Here is a 26,707-nt window from a genome sequence, read left to right as displayed (position 1 = left end):
ACTGCCGCTGGCTCGGGGCGTCGGGCACTAGGACCCAGGGCACTTGTCAGCCCCTGTCCGCCCTGCTCTCTTGCTGTTACTCCCCTCACCACGCGAGCAGCCTGCACCGCGGCATCCCCTGTCGGAGATCTACCGACATGGTCCTGATCACTGTATTCACAGTCCCCATCAGTAGGATCTCCCTCTTTGTACGGGGGCGGTTCCACTTACCGTCTCCGCCGCGTCCCTCCGGCTGAAGCCTCCAGCGCCGCACCGATCCGCCCACTGTCGCAGCGTCATCACGGACGCGGCCGCTTTCACCTCCAGCTCCTTCAATCCTCTACGGAGGACGCGCATCACCTGTAAAAGCGACTCTGCGGGCTGAAGGCATTCCTCCAGCTCGCGCAGAGCCGCTGGCAAGCACAGAGAGTCAGTCGGCAGTTGCCTTACCTTTCTGTCAGGCATATCCGCCAGCTGCTCTCTGAGGGGCCTTCCCACCGGCCCCGTCGGGTCCTTCCTCAGCCCGAGATTGACATTCTGTGTGCCCGCCTCCATCCAATCATTGGCGGACACGTCAGACACACCGCCCAATCCCAGACCAGTCTCTGGGAGCAGCTTCCGGTCCGCGGCCATTTTGGCTCTGTTTCCTTGTCTCCTGATGCGGCGACGTGCCTTCCTGGATCCCAGCAGCGGCTGCTGCTGCTTATCGAGCTGCAGCGGCTCCTCTCTCGTGGCACTGCTTACTGCCACCTCGGCGCCGTCGACCGCCTGAGGCACGGGTTTACGTTGCCACTGACGCAGTCCCAGGTAGTCCCTGCCTGCAGCACAAAAGGTAAACTTGCCCCCACGGGGCCAATCGCCATTGGGCAGGGTACTCACCTCCTGGGACTCGCCTTCTTGTCTCGCCGTCCTCACCGCGCTGCCGAACCGGCCGTCGTCGGCGACAGTGTGCCTGCTGGAGCCCGCTGCACTCCGGCAACGTCCCTGGATTTCTCCCCACACCAGGAGAACATGGCCATTTAAAGGACCGGTGGCGGGCCGTGAGGTGTATCGCTCCCGCGGGGTTGTGCATGCGCCGCTCCCGCGGCGCGTGTGTGGGCGCACCTGCTGCGCCGAGCCATCCACAAAATATTTATTTTGGGGTCCCCGTCTTGGAACAGACAGAGGGTCCCTGTTCGGGCGCCATTGTGGAGACTGGCTCGGACACAGACAGGCAGACACGTTCATGTCACCCAACACACGTTTATTATACATACTATTTACAGTTCTTGCACAAACCCAGTGCACAAAGCACCAATCACCCCTTTAAAGTCCTGGCCACAACACAATGCCTTTCTCTTCCTGGTCTGCCTCCACTCCTCTCCAGCACGCTTTGTCTTCTTCCTCCCGACTCTCGCCCTGACTGGAGGGAGGCGGCCCCTTTTATATGCCCCGGATGGGCTCCAGGTGCATCATTAGGGCCTCCGTGGCCACACCCCTGTGTGGCGGAAGCTCCCAAGGTGTTTCCGGAAGTCCACCAGGTGCTTTCAGGTTTCTTCCCCCCAGCACTTCCCAGTGTGGCGGAAGTACTGAGGGCCAACACTCCCAAGGCATTGGGGCGCACCCTGGCGGTGACCACGGGCCCCTACAGGGCTGAGCTTCCAAGCTCCGTACCCGTGGTCCCCAAAGCCACCAGGGAGGACGCCCCCTCGTGTCCTGGAGGAGGCACAAGCCCTCCTCCACTCCTCCTAGGCGTCCCGGCCGGGCATGGATGCCCGCCGGGCACCACAGTGTGTATATATATATATATGTGTATATGTATATATATGTTTGTGTGTGTGTGTATGTATATATATATATATATATATATATATATATATATATATATATATATATATATATATATATATATATATGACCGCAACACTCATAACAATAACAACACAATTACATTGACAATCATGTTACGTTATTTTTAAAGTGTTTCCTTTTCTTTTTCATAACCTCTTTAACACACTACTTCTCCGCTGCGAAGCGCAGGTATTTTGCTAGTATCTGCATAAAAACAAATTTAGATGACTCATTTTAAACATTACAGTGATGTGAATGGGGGTGAATAAGAGTTAGCAGTTAAGAAAACTCAATAAGTGTGTGGATACTGCAGAGTAGCATGAGACTGTCCATCAGTTTATTTCATCGTACATTTAATTTCAAGTTTTGAGTTTAAAATGTGTAAAGCATCTATATATTTTGTCTCACACGTGCGCACAGGGGACAGTTGAAGGGAACTAGCAACTGTAATTCTACCACCACCACTTTCTGCCGGAATAAGTCAAAGCTGGAAACTCCACCATTTTTGCTAGGTCACCATGTACTGCTGTCTGAAAAAACATCTCTGTAATTATTGTGTTCTTTTTCTTAACTTTGAATTCACCTGTTATATGGGTTGGCCAGGGTGGTGCCCCAAATCTTTAATGTTGTCTTGTGATTCTCTTATAAAATATATACATTTTCATACCTACTCAATTGAGTTTGGTCTTGTGTGGACCAGAGCCCATCACAGCAGCACTGGACACAATTTAGCCAACAACCCTAGACAGGGTGTTAATCCAATGTTTCTGAACCATTGGGGTTGGTGTTGTTGGTCCACAAGTGGGTTGTGGTGGGTCATCTAAGTGATTGACAGCACTGTGCGATAGGTTTCCCTGTTTTTAAGTAACCTTGTTTTACCAAGGGGAGCGTTTCTAATTTTCACTCGTTTCATCAAGGGGGACACCCATACCTCTGTTCTTACAGTGGCACTTGTCTCTCCAGGGTTGAACGCCCTGCCAAGCTCAAGCAACCACACTCATTTCACCAAAGGGGCAGTTTGCCACTAGAGAGTCAACAATCTCTGGAATAGCGAGGCAGCAGCATTGACCACTGCAATACTGTGCTGCCCCTAAAATTCTGGCAGATCAAATTTGTATCCTAAACTAGAATACCCAGAGAAAATCTGTAGCATGACAATCAGTATCCATATTACTAACCGAGAATGCTAAACCGGATGATGGACGCAGGCACATCCGGCAATGGGCCGTAGCTGCAAAAAGACGTACTGCGCAGGCGCAATAAGAGTCCACGAGAGTCGGCTGAGGAGCCGAGAAAGGCGGACAAAAGAGGGCGAGAGAGGCGGATGAGGGGCCGCGAGAGGCGGACAAGACCACAGAAAAAAGGAGTGAGCACAGGAAAAATGGAGAAATGAGGAAACGCAGGCAAAGCACGAAACACATTGCACACGAGACTAGACCCAAAAAAAAGAGGCTCGCGCACAACAGCAAGGCACCCCCCCCCTACAGGCACCGGACGGGACACACACCAAGAGGGGGATTCAACAAGCCCATGGAACACAAAAAAAAGAACACAAAACCACCCACAGACCCTACAAGCAAGGGACGGGACACACACAAACAGGGGGATTCAACAAGACACAGGAACACAAAAAGAAAGAAGACGCTCGCGCGACAACAATCCTCAACCCCCCAACACATCCATAAGAAGTGACACCCAAAGCCACATATTCTAAAGTGAACATCAACACCTTCACACTAGACGACATAGGTGTCAGCATTGGTGGATCTCCTTACAATAAAGCACTATTAACCGTTCAACTGCAGAAAAGGAAACATATTAACAGTGACTGCGATCCTCCTTATTACTTATCCATATTTCACATGCTGAGAAAGAAACAAGTCATGAATACACGGTCACGGGTACAAAACGAAAAGGAAAGGATAACAGGAACAAACACACGAACACGAAAGAAACAACAAAATAGACGGCTATGCAGCATAGGTGGATCTCATTACAATAAGGCACTATTAACCGTTCAACCGCAAAAAAGGCTCCATATTAACAGTGAGTGCAATACTGCTTATTACTTATCCATATTTCTAAAAGAAAAAATGACTCGACTCCAAAAACGCAAAGCTCAACTAAAGCTTCTAACTAACGATGTACCTAAAAGTAAAAACTTTATGAACTGCATTACATCCTACAATAGTTCATTTAATATGCACAAATCTACATCCTAGATCCACATGACGCAAACTATCAATCAAAGTGCTGCATCGCAACAGGCACGGATTCAAAACGAAACACCTCCCGTCTCAGACGTTAATGGCAGCGAAGGCTACAACGGGCTTCTCACACAGCACAGGCAAATCGATTACAGCTCCAAAACAACACGTCCCAAATACTACACATGCAACAACGCGCCTCTCAAACGGCACAAGGAAAACATACACCAGGAAAATTCATTCGGATTAATGAATGTCATTTGCAATCATTGTCATTCAGTTCACTTCCCTGAAGAAACAACTGGCAATACAAGTAATACATTTACACGTTGTTGTCAAAAGGGTCAAATTAGACTGCCTTCTTTACATTCATATACTGAATATCTACAGAAGCTTATAACTGACGATGTACCTGAAAGTGAAATCTTTATCAACTACATTAGATCCTACAAATCGGAATCCACTATGAACATTAACGGTGGCACTGCACGTGACATCAGTCTTGAAAAAATGTTGTTTATTGATGAATGTTCAATGGCATGAAGTCACTTACTCAACACCATTCATAAACTTCTACAAACGTTTATGAATAATAATATTCGATTTGGAGGAAAGGTACTTTTATGAGGAGGAGATTTTAGACAGTGATTAGCTATTCTTCCAGATGCCATGCACTCAGCTATTGTTCAGTGCACCTTAAAATACGCAGACAATTGGCATTGCTTTCAAAAGATACAGTTAGTAAAAAAGATACGATGTCCAGAACCAGATCATAACAATTGCTTATTACAACTGAGAGATGGTACACTCACTAATACAGATGGACTTCAGCCACATATTATTACAATTCCTCAAGCCTTTATCTGCGACGACTTAGTTACAGAGAGATTTGGAACAGCAATCTCATTAGACCAAATGCCCCTTTTAACACAACGCACTATATTATGTCCAAAAAATATTAATGTGGAAAACATAAATACCCAAGTCATTCCATTACTTCCTGGAAAGACACAACTCTTTCTAAGCTCTGACAAACTTGACTCTGATCACAACAATAACCATCTTAAATGACCTTACAAGTTCTGAGCTGGAATTACCTTTTACACTTAAACGGCGTGTACAAAGAAATTTTCAAATAAACCTTTACACTGTGCCACACACTTTATTGTTTGCTTTCTATTTGCATCATCTACACCGTCACACTATTCTATATCTCATTCATACATCACGCTCTTTGTCATTCCCAACACCAGGGGTTGGCGAGCGAAGTGAGCAGGGGGCGGAGCCCCCTAGTATAGATGAGATACTGAAAGTCATTTACATGTCACTCTATTGTATCACATGAAGAAAAAGAAGAATTCAAATTCATCATGCAAGGCCATCCATATTACTAACCGAGAATGCTAAACCGGATGATGGACGCAGGCACATCCGGCAATGGGCCGTAGCTGCAAAAAGACGTACTGCGCAGGCGCAAAAAGAGTCCGCGAGAGTCGGCTGAGGAGCCGAGAAAGGCGGACAAAAGAGGGCGAGAGAGGCGGATGAGGGGCCGCGAGAGGCGGACAAGACCACAGAAAAAAGGAGTGAGCACAGGAAAAATGGAGAAATGAGGCGCAAAGAGCACCGAAAAAAGGAAAAGGCACATAAAAAAGTATTCAAACGCAAGCAAAGCACGAAACACATTGCACACGAAACTAGACCCAAAAAAAAAAAAAAAAAAAAAAAGAGGCTCGCGCACAACAGCAAGGCACCCCCGTACAGGCACCGGACGGGACACACACCAAGAGGGGGATTCAACAAGCCCATAGAACACAAAAAAAAGAACACAAAACCACCCCACGGACCCTACAAGCAAGGGACGGGACACACACAAAGAGGGGGATTCAACAAGACACAGGAACACAAAAAGAAAGAAGACGCTCGCGCGACAACAATCCTCAACCACACACACACACATCCATAAGAAGTGACACCCAAAGCCACATATTCTAAAGTGAACATCAACACCTTCACACTAGACAGCATAGGTGTCAGCATAGGTGGATCTCCTTACAATAAAGCACTATTAACCGTTCAACTGCAGAAAAGGAAACATATTAACAGTGACTGCGATCCTCCTTATTACTTATCCATATTTCGCATGCTGAGAAAGAAACAAGTCATGAATACACGGTCACGGGTACAAAACGAAAAGGAAATGATAACAGGAACAAACACACGAACACGAAAGAAACAACAAAATAGACGGCTATGCAGCATAAGTGGATCTCATTACAATAAGGCACTATTAACCGTTCAACCGCAAAAAAGGCTCCATATTAACAGTGAGTGCAATACTCCTTATTACTTATCCATATTTCTAAAAGAAAAAATGACTCGACTCCAAAAACGCAAAGCTCAACTAAAGCTTCTAACTAACGATGTACCTAAAAGTAAAAACTTTATGAACTGCATTAGATCCTACAATAGTTCATTTGCTTTTGCATATACCGGAGTAAATATCAGGCCACCAAAAGGCAATGGCCCATACTGCTTTCGCATATGTGCACAGATACTGCATCGCATTGGAACAGTGCACCCTGAAACAAATCAACAACGCAAATATGCACAAATCTACATCCTAGATCCACATTACGCAAACTATCAATCAAAGTGCTGCATCGCAACAGGCACGGATTCAAAACGAAACACCTCCCGTCTCAGACATACGTTAATGGCAGCGAAGGCTACAACGGGCTTCTCACACAGCACAGGCAAATCGATTACAGCTCCAAAACAACACGTCCCAAATACTACACATGCAACAACGCGCCTCTCAAACGGCACAAGCAAAACATACACCAGGAAAATTCATTCGGATTAATGAATGTCATTTGCAATCATTGTCATTCAGTTCACTTCCCTGAAGAAACAACTGGCAATACAAGTAATACATTTACACGTTGTTGTCAAAAGGGTCAAATTAGACTGCCTTCTTTACATTCATATACTGAATATCTACAGAGGCTTATAACTGACGATGTACCTGAAAGTGAAATCTTTATCAACTACATTAGATCCTACAAATCGGTATCCACTATGAACATTAACGGTGGCACTGCACGTGACATCCGTCTTGAAAAAATGTTGTTTATTGATGAATGTTCAATGGCATGAAGTCACTTACTCAACACCATTCATAAACTTCTACAAACGTTTAGGAATAATAATATTCGATTTGGAGGAAAGGTACTTTTATGAGGAGGAGATTTTAGACAGTGATTAGCTATTCTTCCAGATGCCATGCACTCAGCTATTGTTCAGTGCACCTTAAAATACGCAGACAATTGGCATTGCTTTCAAAAGATACAGTTAGTAAAAAAGATACGATGTCCAGAACCAGATCATAACAATTGCTTATTACAACTGAGAGATGGTACACTCACCAATACAGATGGACTTCAGCCACATATTATTACAATTCCTCAAGCCTTTATCTGCGACGACTTAGTTACAGAGAGATTTGGAACAGCAATCTCATTAGACCAAATGCCCCTTTTAACACAACGCACTATATTATGTCCAAAAAATATTAATGTGGAAAACATTAATACCCAAGTCATTCCATTGCTTCCTGGAGAGACACAACTCTTTCTAAGCTCTGACAAACTTGACTCTGATCACAACAATAACCATCTTAAATGACCTTACAAGTTCTGAGCTGGAATTACCTTTTACACTTAAACGGCATGTGCAAAGAAATTTTCAAATAAACCTTTACACTGTGCCACACACTTTATTGTTTGATTTCTATTTGCATCATCTACACCGTCACACTATTCTATATCTCATTCATACATCACGCTCTTTGTCATTCCCAACACCAGGGGTTGGCGAGCGAAGCGAGCAGGGGGCGGAGCCCCCTAGTTTCTAACTAAACAGCAGAGGTGTCACTTGCCTACAGAATACTTTTGCTTTTAGTTATGAAAGTCAAGGACAGCATAATAATAATTTCATTCTTTTTTTCAGCTGCTGTTTCTTGTGACCCCAGAATAGTAATAAGCTTTATGTGGAGGGGTTAGTGAATTACACAGACTTCAAGAAAACTGGAGGTCTACTGGGGCCCCAAATATCTCCTTCAACCACACGCACTATCTACCTGAAAAATGTCTGATTTTGATTTAATAGTATTGTAGCTGTTTGACCTGGTTATGAGGTCAGACAAATGTTAATTTTCTTTTCTCCGCAAACTTCACTGCCACCTCACATCTCCTAACCAATGACAGAAAAGAAGCATGGATAATTGATCTGACTCCAAATTACTGCTTTTAGCCTAAAAGGATAATTGTATCTTTATGGGATAAATTATTTATAAGCTCCTGTAATATCTAAGTTAGCTTATCTCTACTATCATTTGTAATGCTTAAGGTGCCTAGCCTTATAAAACAGTCTGACTATTGTGGACCAGTAGCCTGTGTCATATTTTAAGCATTGTTTATACGGCATGTTAATAGTAAGACATCAGTGGCTAAATAGCCAACTTAGCATGTGTTACATTAATATCTCATATGCCACCTCAGAGGCTAAGTGTCATTACCTTAGCAAGTGGTTTAAAATAAAAGTAGGCTAGGTAGCTAACCTAACACAATTTATATATAGCCCGATGCAAAATACTCACCAAATATGAAACTTCAGATTGAAACCCTCATAGGCTTAATTACAGATTGAGTCTGCAGAAATCTCTGCAGCATTTAATATAAAAATGAAGCACAAATAATCAATCAAACCTTAAAATAATTTAGAATTTATTAATTGCAAACTCACAACTACAGTATATATCGTAGCACAAAATAGAAAAAACTACAAAAACTGGAATAAAGAATTCTAGAAACATGCATTCATGCATTCCAGAAGGTATAGTATTTTATCTTTTCTTTGTATATTAAATCTAATCATTTTATACACCATAAGAACCAATATTTAAGGACAGAGATCAAAGCTCATCCAAAGGAACAAAGGTTGGCCTTCAGAAACTTCAAAAAGAGTTAACTCCAGCTCAAGCTGGCATCAAGAAATACAAAGGGAAAGGAAACAAACCCGCAATCTGAATGCTATACACTCCAGCCAAATCCCTGAGAAAACACCCCAGTATGTATATATTATTGTAACAGTAACATACCCTTCTGAAAATAACCCACAATAGCTTTGGCATCAATTTTAGACTAAACATGCCTATAGAAATATTTCATACTTCATAGAAATTCTTACATTAATTCCAATGCTTTTTGCTGCCTTTAAGCTGGATGGCTCTCTATATGAGTCAGGGCAGACATTTGAGAGGTGTGATCTGGTCAGATGAAAACAATTCTCACTTTCTATGAGTAAACAGTACTTTAAAAGTTTGATTTTATATTGTACCTCACATGTTCCAGTTTCCTGCATTTTTAATTGAATGACCAGTTATCTTTTATGCACTGTTCCTATTGTCTTCTTCTCAACTTATGTGAGATCTAAACTTGTACTCCAACCTAATAACTCTCTTCTTCTTTATATCCCCTTTAAACATAGTGATTTTGTTTATCTGGAGAATGTATGTATGGTAGATGTTTGTCATTCAAGGGGCTGGTACACTATCTGGGTTTGATTCCTGTCTTGTAACCAAGAATATGATCTTTTTCCTCATGACACTGAGCTGGATTAAATACAGTAAATTTCAAGACATAAAAAACATTTTCAAGTTTTCTTAATCCAAGTCCATAAATTCTAACTTTGTGTTAGAATTTACATTGCTATGCACGTTGGTTTTTACACTGTGGTTCATTCCTTCATGTACAGTTCTAAACGTGGCCTATGCTAAACTCTAACCTCTCCATTCCCCAGTTGAAACAGTCCTCAACAAACCTACACATATGCCTCCCCAACACATTGGTGCCCCATCGTAACCTGTCGCGCCAGAACTGTTCATTTCTACTCCAAAAGGAGTCCCAATACCCCATAAACTTATACCCTTCTATCCTGCACCAAGATCTGAGCCACACATTAAGCCTTCTCATCGCCTCAGTTTTACCTGGACTGGCGCATGGCACAGGTAGAACTATGGAGAAAACTACCTTCTCAGTTCTGCCCCTCAGTCTGGAACTCTTTAAATTTGGACTAAAGAACTGATACATTACCCTTATGTATGTTATTTGGTTCCAACATGGACAATGACAATTAGACCCCCTTGCTCGGGCCAAGAGTTAATCATCCCTTCCTGGGAGGTCTCCTAACTGTGCACCTAAAAGGCAACACACCATGTGAATCTATCTGTCTCTGCAGCAAACCTGCACTTCAATCCCCATAATGACCGAGTCCCCAATTACCACAAACTCTCTTTTTCTGGGAACTGGTTTTGAGATGGCCCACTGAGGCTCTTCATGCCTGCCTACTACCTCAGAATCTTCAGAGATACTGTCCACATCCACAAGGACCTGAAAAAGGTTTGACACTTCCAGCTCTGGGGTTGATGCCTCCAGACAGTGTGCACTCTTTACTTTGTGCCTTGTAACCACGACCAACCTATCTCTACCTGTCTGGTCTGGATTCTCCTCTCACACCACCTTAGGAGTGTCTGTCTCTCTACTACAAAATAAGCCATCCAACACCTCCTCCAGTTCAGTGACCCTCAGCTCGAGATGTGGGAGGAAACTGAATTAACTGGAAAACAAACTCTTACAAACATTGGCAGAATATACAAATTGCACACAGATAACAACTGTATACTATAAACTGTTTGCCTTATTCAGATTTCTCTCTATGTGTATGCTATGTATACTTTTTATTTTGTTTATTAGTTTATTTTTGTATTGTAGATTTGTCAGCTGTTCAGAGAAGATATACAAATAAACTAAATTGCTCTTTATAGACAGGTGCTATATAAAATAAATGTTGATTTGAAACTTCAGTGCTTGTTGTGGTGTGAAATTTTGTATATAAGTTGATAAATGTTTTTTATGTCTTTATTTGTAAAGCAATGTAATATTAGTATTATATCATTGATAGGAACAGCGGTGGTTTGATATTTGGCTAACCACCCCTGCACCCCTTTTAGGACTGAGTCTTTGTAATTTTATGGCAGGGTTGGGGAAAAGTGCCAAGTGATTCTCTGCAGGACTCTCTCAATCAACCCCCACAGGGAAGCCAAATTACCTAGCTGGCAAGCATCAGCTCAACAAATGTTTTTTTGGGCTGGTGTGAAAGGTATTGTGTGCCCAATTGCCCTGAAGTATGGATATTTGGGATTGATTTGAATCAGAGGCCATTCTGTAGCATGACACCCCATTGGTGGAAGAATTTGGACAAAGAATGTATACATTTGGTTGTTTTACCCCTCTCTTTCTCTCTCTCTCTCACCATCATGATGAAGAAGCATCTCACACACCATGAACTGAAAAGAAGACCTCACTGAGAAGCACAACTTGGCAGCCATATTGAGACAGGCATGCGGCCTGTCCTGAAGAAGCTATAAAATGATGACTTTTAAAGTAACTACAAGTCTGTGTGCCACCTGAAACTACATATCAGCATTTATCAAGTTATATAGTTGCCAATATTCAAATGTACTTTGCTTATTGTTATTATTTTATGAATAGTATCAATAATACATTATTTAAGTTGTAACTTAACTCCTGCTTATCCTTTTACCTGAGGTTATAGATGTAGAAGGGAGGTTGGGGAGAAGTTATAAAGTACAATACCTTGTAAACAGTGGTAACTCTATGGGATTAGAGACAATCTGACAAAGGCTACACATTAAAGAATACAAAAGGGGAAAGTCGAGTAATAGGGAGCTCTACCAAGACAAAACTGTGTTGGTTAATTCATACAATGTTAACAGCATCTGTTTTGTAGCCTGTTTCTTATCACCACAATAAAATCAGTGCCCCCACTTTTGAAAAAATGTAGTATGAAATTGAAAAAAGTACCCGATTGTGTCCTAATGTTAAAAGGGGGTAAATGTAAAAAGAAAACCGCAGAATCATGGTCAGCATACGCAGAAGCCCCATTACAAGCAGTGAACAGAAACTAGAAGAATAGGCCTGCACTGAGTTAGGCTCTCGTCAGCTAAGTACACACTGGACAACCCCAGCCCTAGAAAAAACAGTAAAGGGGGCATCTGAAATACTAGGAGAGGAATGGTGTGGGTAAAAGGGCTTGACACGATATTTGGGGAGGCTTAGTCTGGCTAAAAGACCCCTGGCCTGTACTGGTCCAACAGGAAAGGACAAAACATCTTCCTTTGCCTAATTTTCATGGATACTTTTAAATGCTCATCTGGATGCAAGTCAGCATTAAGTGTAAGCAGACACACAAACTGAAATGCACTGACCTCAACTTCATCATCATTTGATGCTATCACATGGTTAAGTGATGTATGAATCTTGAAATAGACACTGCTAACCACAGAATGTGAAGAGTATGCAAAGAAAAACTTTTCAACCATAGTTTCTGATACAAGCTATGTCAAAATAGACCACTATAGTTACTAGTGTCACTGCACAGGTAGATGTGCCAGGTACTGTCTTTGAATGTTTTGCCATATGTCTGTTGCAGCTTTGTGGGTGAGAACAAAATAAACACTTTATAACTGTTGTTCAGCTCACTGTGGTCTGTCATCTTCATTTCCTGCCCCTACCATGAAGAATACAAGAATGTCTATAAATTAATAATTACTCCTGCTGCTGATATTGCATATTCTTCCCATAGTCCAAAACGACCTGTCAGGCTGAGGACTGCGTATAAATGGGGCCTGTGGAAGTGAACATTTAGGTGTTGCTGTCCCATGAAGCTGTTTCTAATTTGAAGAGGAGCAATGTGAATGTTAAAAAAAAGATCCCTGGATAGGACTATGCAAATGTTTAACCTAAACATGTAAAAACACCACCAAAATGACAATGTGCGCCCCTGTGTCAGTATCCTTTGGGTTAGACTTTGACTCCTGCCATCCTTAATCAGGTCAAGCTGGTACTACAAATGAATGGGAAGCTTAATGGAAGTTTGTTTAAAAGGTCCCAGAGAGCTCTGTGTGCCTGGAAAAACAGAAAGCACAGGATGAATCCAGTTAACTGTAACTTCCATATTCTACAAAAAATCAGTTCTAAACTAAACATTGTATCAAGATGTATGAACATGAATTATAGATAGCACACAAAAGAAAACTTCACTAAAACAGGAAAAGGCAGTTAAAAGTAGTTTAATATGTACACGTCTTCCTTGACCTCGCGTATGTAATACATTGTGTTGGGTAAAAGCTACACCATCAGTAATTCACACCAGTCTGAGTATTTTGAGGACTAGTGTGGTGCACTGCTTACAGCTGCTGTCGCACAGCTTCTGGAGGCTGGGCTTGAATCTTTCTTCTGTAACTATCTATGTATATTCTGAACGTTCTCTCTGTGTTTTTGTTGTTTTTTTTTCCACTACGTATTCCAGTCTTCCTTCACTATACTAAGGATATGTGATATTTTATGACTTATAAATAAATGCACATTGCCCACTCCTCTTCTCTCTATACCCTTTCTAGTGAGGCTGTATCATCCCATCTTATGTAACTCTTGTTCCCACCATAGGACCACAAGGTATCAGCTAGAATCTCTGCATGCCTCTCTGATAGAAAACCATCTCCAGCTCAGCCTAGAAAATATGAAACTTCTTGTTATCCCAGTTCCTCTGTCTAATCAGCACTCTCTCTCCCTGTGTTCAGCTCGGCTCTCTGTTGCTAACATCCACCATGTCTGTATGCAACTTTGGGGTCGTGATTGATGACCAGGTGTCTTTCACTGACCATGCTGCAACTGACTCTTGGGATGGCAGATTCACTCTATACAACATGCACAGGATCAAGCCATATCTGACAGAGGGTACGGCACAAGTTCTGGTCTATGCTTTGCTCTAGTCACATCTGGTCTACTGCAACTCTCCTGCCAGAGTACCGCCACGTGTCACCAAGCCACTGCTGATCATGATAAATGCAGCAGGACATCTGTTGTTCAACCAGCTGAGGCGAGTACATGTCACTCCTCCTTCCAGGTGACTACATGTGCTTCACTGCAGAGAAGTCAATGGGTTAGCACCTACTGTATATACAGTATGTGTACACACTCATGAGGTCCTATCCTCCTTCTTGAACTCTCAGGCCTGCTAATTGAAGAGCTTCTAGTGATGCCACCTCTGCAGGGCATCAAATTTCAATCCAGCCTCTTTTCATGTGTGGCTCCTAGCTGTTGGAATGAGTTGTCCACCTCCATTCAAACTTCTGACTCCTTCTATGTGTGTTTAGAAGCATCTGAAGACTTTCTTGTTCAGTGTATTTCTAATTTAGGTTTTTGTAACCTAGGAATTGTAACAAACTTGTATTTTGTTCTGAGCTCTTCTCTTGCAGTGATCACCTTTGTAATCTTTAACACATGTTCCCAAACAGTTCCCCAGACTGATTTTGTTAACCTCTTTTGTAAGTTGCTTAGGATAAAACCGTTTGCTAATCAAATAAATGTTAATGTAAATAAGTGTGACATTTAATGGGCAGGCATCTGCATTACGCTCGATTGTGCCAGGTTAGTGTGTATGTTTTCTCATGACTATGAGATTCTGTAGGTTAATAACATGAATGGAAAGATATTTGAGTTTAAAAAGAAAGAGAATAATTACGTACCTCAACCCGCTTGGTATGTTATAAATAAAAATGACAAGATCCTACAACTGATCGAGATATTGCACATTGCTTCTTTGTAGATACTAGTAGTAACTTGTTCATACACAAAACTGTCAGAAAGTAATTCACTCTAATTTTTTCACATTATCAAAATTCTAATATTTTTGTAACTATTTTTGTCACTTTTATATACAACTAGCAAAATACCCGCGCTTCGCGGCGGAGAAGTAGTGTGTTAAAGAGGTTATGAAAAAGTACAGGAAACATTTTAAAAATAACGTAACATGATTGTCAATGTAATTGTGTTGTCATTGTTATGAGTGTTGCTGTCTTTTATATATATAATATACACACACAGACACACATAAACATATATATACATATACATATATATATACATATCTACATATACACATATCTACATATACATACGTATATACAGATATACACATCCACATAAACATATATATATACATATACAAATTTACATATCTACATATATATATATATATATATATAGACATACAGTGGTGTGAAAAACTATTTGCCCCCTTCCTGATTTCTTATTCTTTTGCATGTTTGTCACACAAAATGTTTCTGATCATCAAACACATTTAACCATTAGTCAAATATAACACAAGTAAACACAAAATGCAGTTTTTAAATGATGGTTTTTATTATTTAGGGAGAAAAAAAATCCAAACCTACATGGCCTGTGTGAAAAAGTAATTGCCCCCTTGTTAAAAAATAACCTAACTGTGGTGTATCACACCTGAGTTCAATTTCCGTAGCCACCCACAGGCCTGATTACTGCCACACCTGTTTCAATCAAGAAATCACTTAAATAGGAGCTGCCTGACACAGAGAAGTAGACCAAAAGCACCTCAAAAGCTAGACATCATGCCAAGATCCAAAGAAATTCAGGAACAAATGAGAACAGAAGTAATTGAGATCTATCAGTCTGGTAAAAGTTATAAAGCCATTTCTAAAGCTTTGGGACTCCAGCGAACCACAGTGAGAGCCATTATCCACAAATGGCAAAAACATGGAACAGTGGTGAACCTTCCCAGGAGTGGCCGGTCGACCAAAATTACCCCAAGAGCGCAGAGACGACTCATCCGAGAGGTCACAAAAGACCCCAGGACAACGTCTAAAGAACTGCAGGCCTCACTTGCCTCAATTAAGGTCAGTGTTCACGACTCCACCATAAGAAAGAGACTGGGCAAAAACGGCCTGCATGGCAGATTTCCAAGACGCAAACCACTGTTAAGCAAAAAGAACATTAGGGCTCGTCTCAATTTTGCTAAGAAACATCTCAATGATTGCCAAGACTTTTGGGAAAATACCTTGTGGACTGATGAGTCAAAAGTTGAACTTTTTGGAAGGCAAATGTCCCGTTACATCTGGCGTAAAAGGAACACAGCATTTCAGAAAAAGAACATCATACCAACAGTAAAATATGGTGGTGGTAGTGTGATGGTCTGGGGTTGTTTTGCTGCTTCAGGACCTGGAAGGCTTGCTGTGATAGATGGAACCATGAATTCTACTGTCTACCAAAAAATCCTGAAGGAGAATGTCCGGCCATCTGTTCGTCAACTCAAGCTGAAGCGATCTTGGGTGCTGCAACAGGACAATGACCCAAAACACACCAGCAAATCCACCTCTGAATGGCTGAAGAAAAACAAAATGAAGACTTTGGAGTGGCCTGGTCAAAGTCCTGACCTGAATCGAATTGAGATGCTATGGCATGACCTTAAAAAGGCGGTTCATGCTAGAAAACCCTCAAATAAAGCTGAATTACAACAATTTTGCAAAGATGAGTGGGCCAAAATTCCTCCAGAGCGCTGTAAAAGACTCATTGCAAGTTATCGCAAACGCTTGATTGCAGTTATTGCTGCTAAGGGTGGCCCAACCAGTTATTAGGTTCAGGGGGCAATTACTTTTTCACACAGGGCCATGTAGGTTTGGATTTTTTTTTCTCCCTAAATAATAAAAACCACCATTTACAAACTGCATTTTGTGTTTACTTGTGTTATATTTGACTAATGGTTAAATGTGTTTGATGATCAGAAACATTTTGTGTGACAAACATGCAAAAGAATAAGAAATCAGGAAGGGGGCAAATAGTTTTTCACACCACTGTACATATATACATACATACATACATTCACATATATTATATATATATATATATACTGTATATATACATATGTACTTATTGGCTCCTGTATTTAGGATATAGCAGGTTGGATAATGGACGGATGGACATCTGTATGCATAGCCGTATTTGCCCGTTTTCGTTTTTTTTCTTTGTTCAGTAATATTTGAGTAAACCCGGAGCTTGTCAGTTCAAATCCTGGTACTGACACCACTGTGTGACCCTGAGGAAGTCACTTCACCTGCCTGTGCTGCAAAAAACAAAAGTAATGTAACAAATTGTACCTCAGATGTTGTAAGTTGGTGAAATAAAGGCATAAGTAAAATAGATAAATATGTATTATACACATAGGAACTATTCATTTATTTTCAGTTAAGTCATCTGCAGCAAACTTTTATAAATGAGGGTTTCTGATTTTTAGATAGTGCAAACTGTTTCTTCTTCATTGACGTTTTCTCTTGGAGAGCTTTTTTCATTTCATTGAAAATGAAAGCAGCAGCTGCCAAAATATGTAGCTTTCTTATTAATTTTTCAACATTGTGTAAAATAAATGTATAAAGTAACATAAAAGGTTTAAATACTGGTTATTCTTTTACACTAAAATATTACTAAAGAGGTACAAAAAAAGTAAAATGGATATGTTCTTTTTCTTTAAGGAGATTAAATATTACTGAAGAAAGAAAAAAAAAATTAAACAGCCAAATGGGGCTATGCATACGAACTTAAAAGGTTTAAATAAAACAGAAATATATATTTTATTTTTACTTGCTTAACTTGTGGAGGGTGTATCCTGTAGCAAAGCCCTAACTTTTTTCGTGAAAGCCCATTTCAGTAAATAAGTGTTAAAAACAGGTGTAAAGATATTGACAATAAGCTACGCAAACGCAGGAAGACATGGAATCGTTTAAATCAAAGAGAAGTAAGGCAGTACTTATAAGCTTACATATTTATATATAGACATACATATATATATACATATATATCTGAAGCCGTGCAAGCACACTCTTGAGAATGCAACGTATAGTTGTACAGAAGAAAAGCAATCTTGCCTCAAATGAATGGCAACCTTTTGTAGGTCTATGAACTTAATTTAAACTTTAGGTTTACACGGTGCTTTCTTTCCGAAGTACCTGCACTCATGAATATGTGTGTATGTGTCAGTCGGTCAAATCCACGCGCTTCGCACCGGCGAAGTACCGCTTTTAAATTTTTATTAAGAAGAAAATAAAACGTTTTTAAATTGAGGGAAAATATACTAATAACAGTTTGTTAAGGATCTGTTTTTTTGTGAAGCTGCCTTTACTCGAGTGATCACTTCGACCTGACTTGGTGGCCAAGTATAAGCGTTACTTGGTAGGTAACCACCCATACAATCAGATTGTGAATCAGACTACGAATGCCGTGAATGTAATTACACACTCACTGCACTTGCTTACGGTAATCGAACCTGGGACGTCAGCACTAGAGGGGCTTAGCAGCGGTGAAGTATTGCTTTTAAATTTTAATTAAGAACAAAAGAAAACCTCAGAGCTTCGATTCCCGAAAGGGAGTGAAGTGAGTGTCCAGTTACCTACCAGGTAAAGCTTATGGTTGGACAGCAAGTGACGTAACATCAGCCACAGTGCCTTCAGTTGTGAGAAGCAGATCATAGAATGATTGAAAATAGTTTTGCATTTACCTTTTTAGTAAAAGGCGAGCTTTTAAGCCTGACAAATCACCCCGTAAATGCACACGTTTAATTGCACATGTGTAAATATGTATGGTTACACAGTATTAAAAGACAGTGAACAACGTCAGTTACCTTTGTTCCTGAGTTTGATAAAAGGCGAGCTTTTAAGCCTGAGAAATCACCCCGTAAATGCACACGTTTAATTGCACATGTGTTAATATGTATGGTTACACAGTATTAAAAGACAGTCAAAAATTAACGTCATTTACCTTCGTTCCCCGCGTTTGACTCGTGCTGTAAATCTCTTCCTTGTTTTTAGTTCACGTGATTACGTAGGAGGCGTGATGACGCAATACGTGACTCCACCTCCTCCATTAGAGTATATGGACAAAAAATATGTTCCAGTTATGACCATTACGCGTAGAATTTCGAAATGAAACCTGCCTAACTTTTGTAAGTAAGCTGTAAGGAATGAGCCTGCCAAATTTCAGCTTTCCACCTACACGGGAAGTTCGAGAATTAGTGATGAGTCAGTCAGTCAGTCAGTCAGTCAGTCAGTCAGTGAGTCAGTGAGGGCTTTGCCTTTTATTAATATGTATAGATATATACTGTATAATGATCACCGGTAATTAAAAGGACATATTTTTATAGCACATCATACTCGGCTCAAGCAAATTCATTCATAGTGTGCTCTCGGCAGATCTCAAGAGCACTGGGTGATTTGACAGGAAGGGTTTCTGGAGAAGGCTCCAGCGCGACTTTGGAAAATTAGAAGGAGAACTGGAGAGCAACAGAGGAAAACCAACTGAGATATGAGAAGAACAGACAAACTCCACCTGGGCAACAGCCATCTCCTTCTCATTCAATTTCTATCTGCAATTACACCAATCCTGTACTGGCCATCTAAATGTCAATCGGTGCGATATACTGTACCAACAGTGCAAAACGATGCAGGCAGACAGTTGACACTCTGAAGGGGTGAAGTATTGCCCTTCGCCAATGACATACAATGACAAGCACAGCATATTAAAAGCTGGTGAGTGGTGCAAGTCTCTTTCTTTTTCAGTCACCAAAAAACATGGCACACTTCCTCAGGACTGCTAAATAATCTTGGATAATTTAAATATGGCTGTATATAATTAAATTACATTCTGGTAGGACTGATTGCTGCATTACATGTGCTATATTTCCTAACTACACTTTCCAATCTCCTTTTCTGAATATTCTATATGTGTATCTGGTGACGTGTTTGGATGCAAGCAGAGGGCACTTTGACAAAGGACTCTTTCCGCGTTAAAACATTTATTATGAAGAAGGCAGAATTAATATACTGTAGTGTGCATTTCAATGGAAGTGCTCTTCAAGTTTGGTTTGGTAAAAATTAATGTTCTTACCTGGCAAGGACATCTCAGCATTTGAATCCTGAGTCAAGTCAAATACTTCTTCTTGGTTCCCTGCCAAACAACTGTTTCCTAGAAAATGGACGGACCACAGCCAGAGACCACCAACTTTGAAAATGGAACTGCTCTGCTTACTGTCCTTCTGTTTTGTTTTTTTTCGCTATGGCCAATGCTTGTTGTTGCATGGAAACTGCAATTACTCTACCATTACCTGAAATTCATTTGTGATATATTTGTTACAGTTAGTGGCACCCAGATTTTAACAGATTAATTCTCCTTATTTGTTGCTATTTGAGCTTTAAAGTTTATGTTTTTGGTCTATCTTTTAAATCTCCATATAATATCACCATTAGTATTATTGTCTTTATTAAAGGTGGCACAGTGGTAGCCCTGCTGCCTTATAGTAAAGGGAACGGGGTTCATGTCCTGGGTCCTCCCTGCATGGAGTTTGCATGTTCTCCCTGTGTCTGTGTGTGTGTGTCCTCCCACATGCTGGTAGGGTGAACTGGAGATGCTAAATTGTCCCTAGTGTCTGTTTGGTGTGTGTGTGTCCAAGGTTTGTTCTTGTCTTAAGCCCATCGGTGACTGGGATAGGCTCCAGCATCCACACCCCTCCAACCCTGGTCTGGATTAAGCAGGTTAGAATATGACATGGCATAGGTGGGCTGGTGACCTGCCTGGGGTTTGTTTCCTGCCTTGTCCCCTGTGTTGGCTGGGATTGGCTCCAGCAGACCCCCGTGACCTTGTAGTTAGGATATAGCGGGTTGGATAATGGATGGATGGATTATTGTTCCTCCTTCTTTTTTCCTTAGCCATTTGCCTTCACTTGACAATATTTAATTCTATTCATTTCTTCCTGCTTATACAACTTTGGGAATACCTGCCTTTCCACATCTGACTTAGTCTTTGTGTCCTCCATCTGCTTTAAGAAATGTAAGTCCTCCGGCTTGTTCAAGCTCATTTTTGAGAATTTCATTTTGGCTACCCAGCAGGAGGCAGCTCACATACTAAAACAGTGCAGGATTGTGACTGTAGATGGTCAGTATATCAAAAGTTCTCTATGTGAGGTCTTAAATGCAAACTGATTTTTGCACACACAGAAAACTTCCATATGAGGAATAAGATTATAATTCAGATTATAATTTTCACCTGTTTCATATTTTTGTCAAGGATTGATGGGAATGAATTTGTTGGATGGAAAATACCATTTTTCTTGTACATTTGCAAGATAACCTGCCTTGTGTGCAGCCTGCAAAGACGGTGATTTCCTGTGTTTGGTGTTATGGAGTCTTCTGCTCTCAAATGCACACACCAAGACCTACCAGCATTCTGTCAAGGGGTATCCTGGTGTTCTAAACTAATTAATTTGTTTACAATAAGTAGAAAAGGTTTGCCAGCTCTAGAAGACAATTATAATGACATTCTATGCCACTTTCACTGATTGATGTGTTTTTGTGTGTGCTTTTCTGTTTGTTTTTTCTTTATGTGCTTCATTTGTGTGCTGCTGTGTGTGATGCCAGCAGTCAACGAACATATTGGCCTTTTGCAGGTTTGTGTACTCTTATAAGTAAAGCATCCTCTAGTTACTGTTGGCTGAGCCTAGGCTCAAAAAGAGTGAATTTAAACACGTACGTGGCTCATAGGAGCTATACAGAGTAATCACATAAATAACAATACTGTAAGAAATTGCTTTTCTCTTTCTACTCATTTCATATTCTTTCTTAGCTAACATCCTAACTGTAGTTATGTGCAAATGTGTTTATTTTATTTTTTTTTATTGTACATACAGTATTGGCGGCACGGTGGCGCAGTGGGTAGCGCTGCTGCCTCGCAGTTGGGAGACCTGGGGACCTGGGTTCGCTTCCCGGGTCCTCCCTGCGTGGAGTTTGCATGTTCTCCCCGTGTCTGCGTGGGTTTCCTCCGGGCGCTCCGGTTTCCTCCCACAGTCCAAAGACATGCAGGTTAGGTGGATTGGCGATTCTAAAATTGGCCCTAGTGTGTGCTTGGTGTGTGGGTGTGTTTGTGTGTGTCCTGCGGTGGGTTGGCACCCTGCCCAGGATTGGTTCCTGCCTTGTGCCCTGTGTTTTGGCTGGGATTGGCTCCAGCAGACCCCCGTGACCCTGTGTTCGGAATTCAGCGGGTTGGAAAATGGATGGATGGATGGATGGACATACAGTATTGTATTATTATCCCTTCATTCATTTTTCCATCCTGCCTAGTTCGGCTACAAAAACTCAAGGTGATGCTATCTCAGTAGCTTTGGGCAAACAGTAGAAAGTGCCATCCATCATAGGGCACACATATGCACATCTGTCATGGTTCTGCTTGACCTCAACCCATGACTGCACCTCTTTTTTTGACTTTCTTGGTTTTCTCCCATTTTATTATTGGGATTGTTTTAGAAAATTGTTTCCCCTTTTCAAATTAAAATTGGAGCCTAAGGAGGTTTAAAATGAATTACTCAGGTGCTGATGCCAAACATATTGTAACACAATCACCTGATGACAGATAAAAGGAACTGTTCTATCCTTAATACTCTGCTGAAGCATTGTGTTGAGCTCCTCTTCTGCTGTCAGTCAGTCATTGTCCAACCCGCTATATACTAACATGGGGTCACGGGGATCTGCAGGAGCCAATCCCAGCCATCACAGGGCGAAAGGCAGGAACAAACCCTGGGCAGGGCGCCAGCCCACCGCAGCCTCTTCTGCTGTTTTTGGGAAATTCAGGTTGTACTCTTTGAGTTAGGATTGTTGGTATTTCAGGTCTGAAGTTTCATAATGTAGGTTTTTGAATTCTGGTGTGCTGTTCAGTGCTCAGTACGGCTGCCTAATAATTTCAGAGCCCTAAGTCTGAGCCCTGTACCCATTCATTTTCTGTGTGAAGGTGGTATTTATCTCCTCGTGTCTGTTAAGGATTTTCCCAAAGACCTGCAGGCCAGGTTATTTGACAATTTGAAACTGGCCCAACATGGGTGTATGTTCAAGGATCTATGATGGAATGCTATCTTGTCCAGAGCTGATCCCTGCCTTGTGCTCAGAGCTGCCAGGGTTTGCTCCTGGTTAATGACATTTAGATGTACCCATCTAAATCAGGTTGAAACCTAAGTACTCTATGTAAGAAATCAATAACATTTGCCGTGCACCATGTATTAAAATGCATGTTGTAATAAAATGCATTGCATTGTCTTTCCAACAGATGGTACACCACAAACAATTGTAGTAACATGCATTACTACAAATGTTTGAGATGCACCATCTGTTGGAGTGACAAATGCAACGCATGTGTTTCTCTTATATGCTATTTAGTATGGGATTCACAAAAGCAGTGTTAATGTTTGTAATGCGCCATCTGTTGGAATGACAAATGCAATGCGTTTTATTACTACAAATGTTTGTGATGTGCCATCTGTTGGAATGACAAATGCAATACGTTTTATTACTACAAATGTTTGTGATGTGCCATCTGTTGGAATGACAAATGCAATGCATTTTATTACAACAAATGTTTTTGATGCACTATATGTTGGAGTGACAAATGCAACACATGTGTTTCTCTTATATGCTATTTAGTATGGGATTCACAAAAGCAGTGTTAATGTTTGTAATGTGCCATCTGTTGGAATGACAAATGCAATGCGTTTTATTACTACAAATGTTTGTAATGCGCCATCTGTTGGAATGACAAATGCAATACGTTTTATTACTACAAATGTTTGTGATGTGCCATCTGTTGGAATGACAAATGCAATGCATTTTATTACAACAAATGTTTTTGATGCACTATATGTTGGAATGACAGAGACATAGCAACCGGATGGACACACAAATACAAACACAAGTATACTTTTATTAAAGAGAATACTCTTGCCAAATTTCCACTGGGGGGCAAATGCGGTTTTATCTATCTATCTATCTATCTATCTATCTATCTATCTATCTATCTATCTATGCTGATTTTAATTTTGCCATTTTGAGTGCCACATAGCACCCACCAGTCTTGTTCACAGTTATGTTCTCATTGTGACTTTCATTTCCTCTAATGAGCTTGTGGTAAAGAGATGCATCTTTGTCACAGTTGAAGCTTGCATACAGAAAAGCAGCAATTCAGTGAAGAAGATTGTATTATTGGTACATGAACAGTACATAAAGTTAAGTAGATGAAAAGAAAAAGTTGAGTATATGAAAAGAAAAAGAATAGGCAGACCATCAGTATTAAACACCCCATCCTCTCCCTTTATTAAATAAATAAGAAATTCTAGGTGAATAACAGTTCGATAGTCTTGACGCATGCTGAGACAAAGGTAAGTACTTTCTCCTCTTTAATTTCCACATTTTATTAACCATAGATTTATTAACTTTTAATTTCCCAATTGTATCATCTTATTAAATGAAGTTCCTGCTTAGCTAGAGCCTGGAGCGTTCATGTCATAAATTCTTTCAATTTTCATAACATGTCTTCAGGTTCCGACCATCCAGAAACTACATCTCTTTACCAACCAGAGGAGGAAATGTTTGGAAATGTTACGTCACCTTCCAAAATGCCGCTGTCCAAATTGTCACGGTTTTGAATTTATTTTCTCGCCTCCTCATAATATATTTTTGAACTTGCAAGTGTGTTATACAGATACCGTGCGACCTCTTATCTAATCCGCGGTGCTTTGATTTTTTTGTATTAAGATTATAGATCAATAAGAAAATAATTACAAGGCCAGCCACCTTGACCGCTTCACCTGTGAACTTTGCGACGCGCCGCTGCTGCTGCTCCTGGATCAACTGCTATAACCGGCTGATATGTAAAGTAATCAAAGGCACCCTGGAGATGTTAAGGGGGTATGGGGGGCACGGACGTAAACTGACCAGCTAAACAAAACCTTCGTCCGAAATCAACATTTCCAGTTTCACTATCACTGCCCCGAATGGGGGCCAGCAGCATTTGTGTCCATGCGAAACCTACGACTCTTAAACCTTCTTTGGCAACAAGGCAGAGCCGAAAACAGCGCAAATATGAATTAAAGAACAATAATCAGGACCAGACGGAAAGTGGATTTAAACTCTGATTCAGTTAGCGTCTGTGTGGACCAACCCAGTCCACTACCAACTAGCACTTGTTTCAGCGGGTCGTGCGTTGCATTTTCACCGCTCATCCTACTGATGTACTCGTTAGAATGACTGGAAACTGCGTGTGGGGTCAGTGAGAGTGAGGGGCTGCCCTTCAGTCCAGGGGTGCTTCTTTCTTCGTATCTGATACCGTCAAGGCAATGAAACGATCGTATCAGACATTACTTTTTTTTTTTTTTTTTTTTTTTTTTTTTACCGTTACTGGAAACGTAGATTAAACTGAGATACCTCGCACCAAGCGATGTTTCTTGATGTCAAATTTTTCGAATTACTTTGCGACGGCCGACAAAAATGTTGGAACGTTTGGTAGCAACAAACAGACGTCTGATTTTGCAGCACAGGCTGCTCAGAAAAATGGCAACGTATGCAAAAGCAGGATGTGCAGATCATTTAGGAACGTGCATTTTTATGAAAACGGAACAAAATCGAGCTCTCTTACTTTTAAACACTCATCTCGGAATCCCATGAAAAACATGCGGTGGTTCACAAAAACATGGGATGCATACAGAATGTTTAAATGTACAGTAGAGATATATTAAAAATAAAGAAAGATAACAAAACCACAAGTTGGGCAAGACGACCAGCATAATATGACTCACCTGACTGGCATTTTAACCCGCAGGTAGCGGTCCACAGCGATGCCCGTCAAGAATATGATGGAGCCCTGGGTCAGCATACAAATAAGGCAGCAGCAGAACAGACATCCGTGGAAGGACATTCTTATCCGCAGGCTGATGAGAATGGCTATCGGGATAGCCACGGCGCCCACTGCAACGTCTGCCATGGCCAGTGAGAATATCAGGTAGAAAGTGGCAGCCTGGAGACCAGGATTGACTTTGACAGCCCAGACCACAAGGAGATTGCCGACCAGGGTGGCCACCGAGATCAGCACTTCAGCAAAGATGTAGGTGATCATCAAAGGTTCAAGCATAGTGCCCGAAAGGTACCGATATGTCTGGAGATATAAAAGTATCAGTGAATGCTAGAAGCTCAAAACCTAAGATAAACCACACATTAAAAAACAAAAGGAAATCCTCACCGTTGACACCGCCTACAGTTGTAAAACGGATTTTTTCACTTTTTTCCTTTACCTCCACTTTCACTTTATTATCATTTTTGCATTTATGAGAAATTGGAATATCCATTCTTTCATCCATCTTTAGAATACGCATATCCAAGGGCAGCTGAAGTTATCTCAGCAAGCATTTGATGTTTGGCAGGAACAATCAGGGCACAAGTCCAACACACACACGCACACACACGCACACACGGGTCCAATTTAGCATAGCCAGTCCACATAACCTGCATATCTTTGAGCTGTGGGAGGAAACCCACATGGAGATGGAGAGAACATACAATGCAATGTGATAGCAGATTTACAGGTTATGGCAATGGGAGTGAACATTTCATCTAAATATGTTGCATATATGTAAGTAAAACACTACAGATTGAATTTTACATTGGCTCATCAGTCAATTTCATGGATGGAATCAAGGGCAAAGTATTGTACTGGGCTATTATATCAATATTATGAAACCCCAGTCTTCCACAAGAAGATCCACCAACAAATGAGTGCATCAGTAGGATGAGCTGTAGAAAAAGAATACATGGCCAGCTAGTGAGAGCCAATATTGGACCACAACATGCCATTAGATCATCTTCTGTGCTTCGTATCATA

The 26,707-nt window shown here is 41.1% G+C and overlaps 1 protein-coding gene across 1 annotated transcript in view; it reads right to left on the bottom strand.

The window, feature by feature from the left end:
• LOC114647978 (adenosine receptor A1-like) overlaps positions 1 to 26,181 on the bottom strand; it is a 42,359-nt gene extending 16,178 nt beyond the window's left edge. Inside the window, exon 1 of the mRNA XM_028796716.2 lies at positions 25,629 to 26,181. Within this exon, the coding sequence (XP_028652549.1) occupies positions 25,629 to 25,960 (332 nt within the window). The 5' untranslated portion in view covers positions 25,961 to 26,181. The remainder of the gene's footprint in view (positions 1 to 25,628) is intronic.
• Positions 26,182 to 26,707: the final 526 nt, after the last annotated feature.

This window comes from Erpetoichthys calabaricus, chromosome 3, assembly GCF_900747795.2.
Source record: "Erpetoichthys calabaricus chromosome 3, fErpCal1.3, whole genome shotgun sequence".
In the NCBI taxonomy this organism is placed as follows: domain Eukaryota; kingdom Metazoa; phylum Chordata; class Cladistia; order Polypteriformes; family Polypteridae; genus Erpetoichthys; species Erpetoichthys calabaricus.
This window is presented reverse-complemented; position numbering and strand designations above follow the sequence as displayed.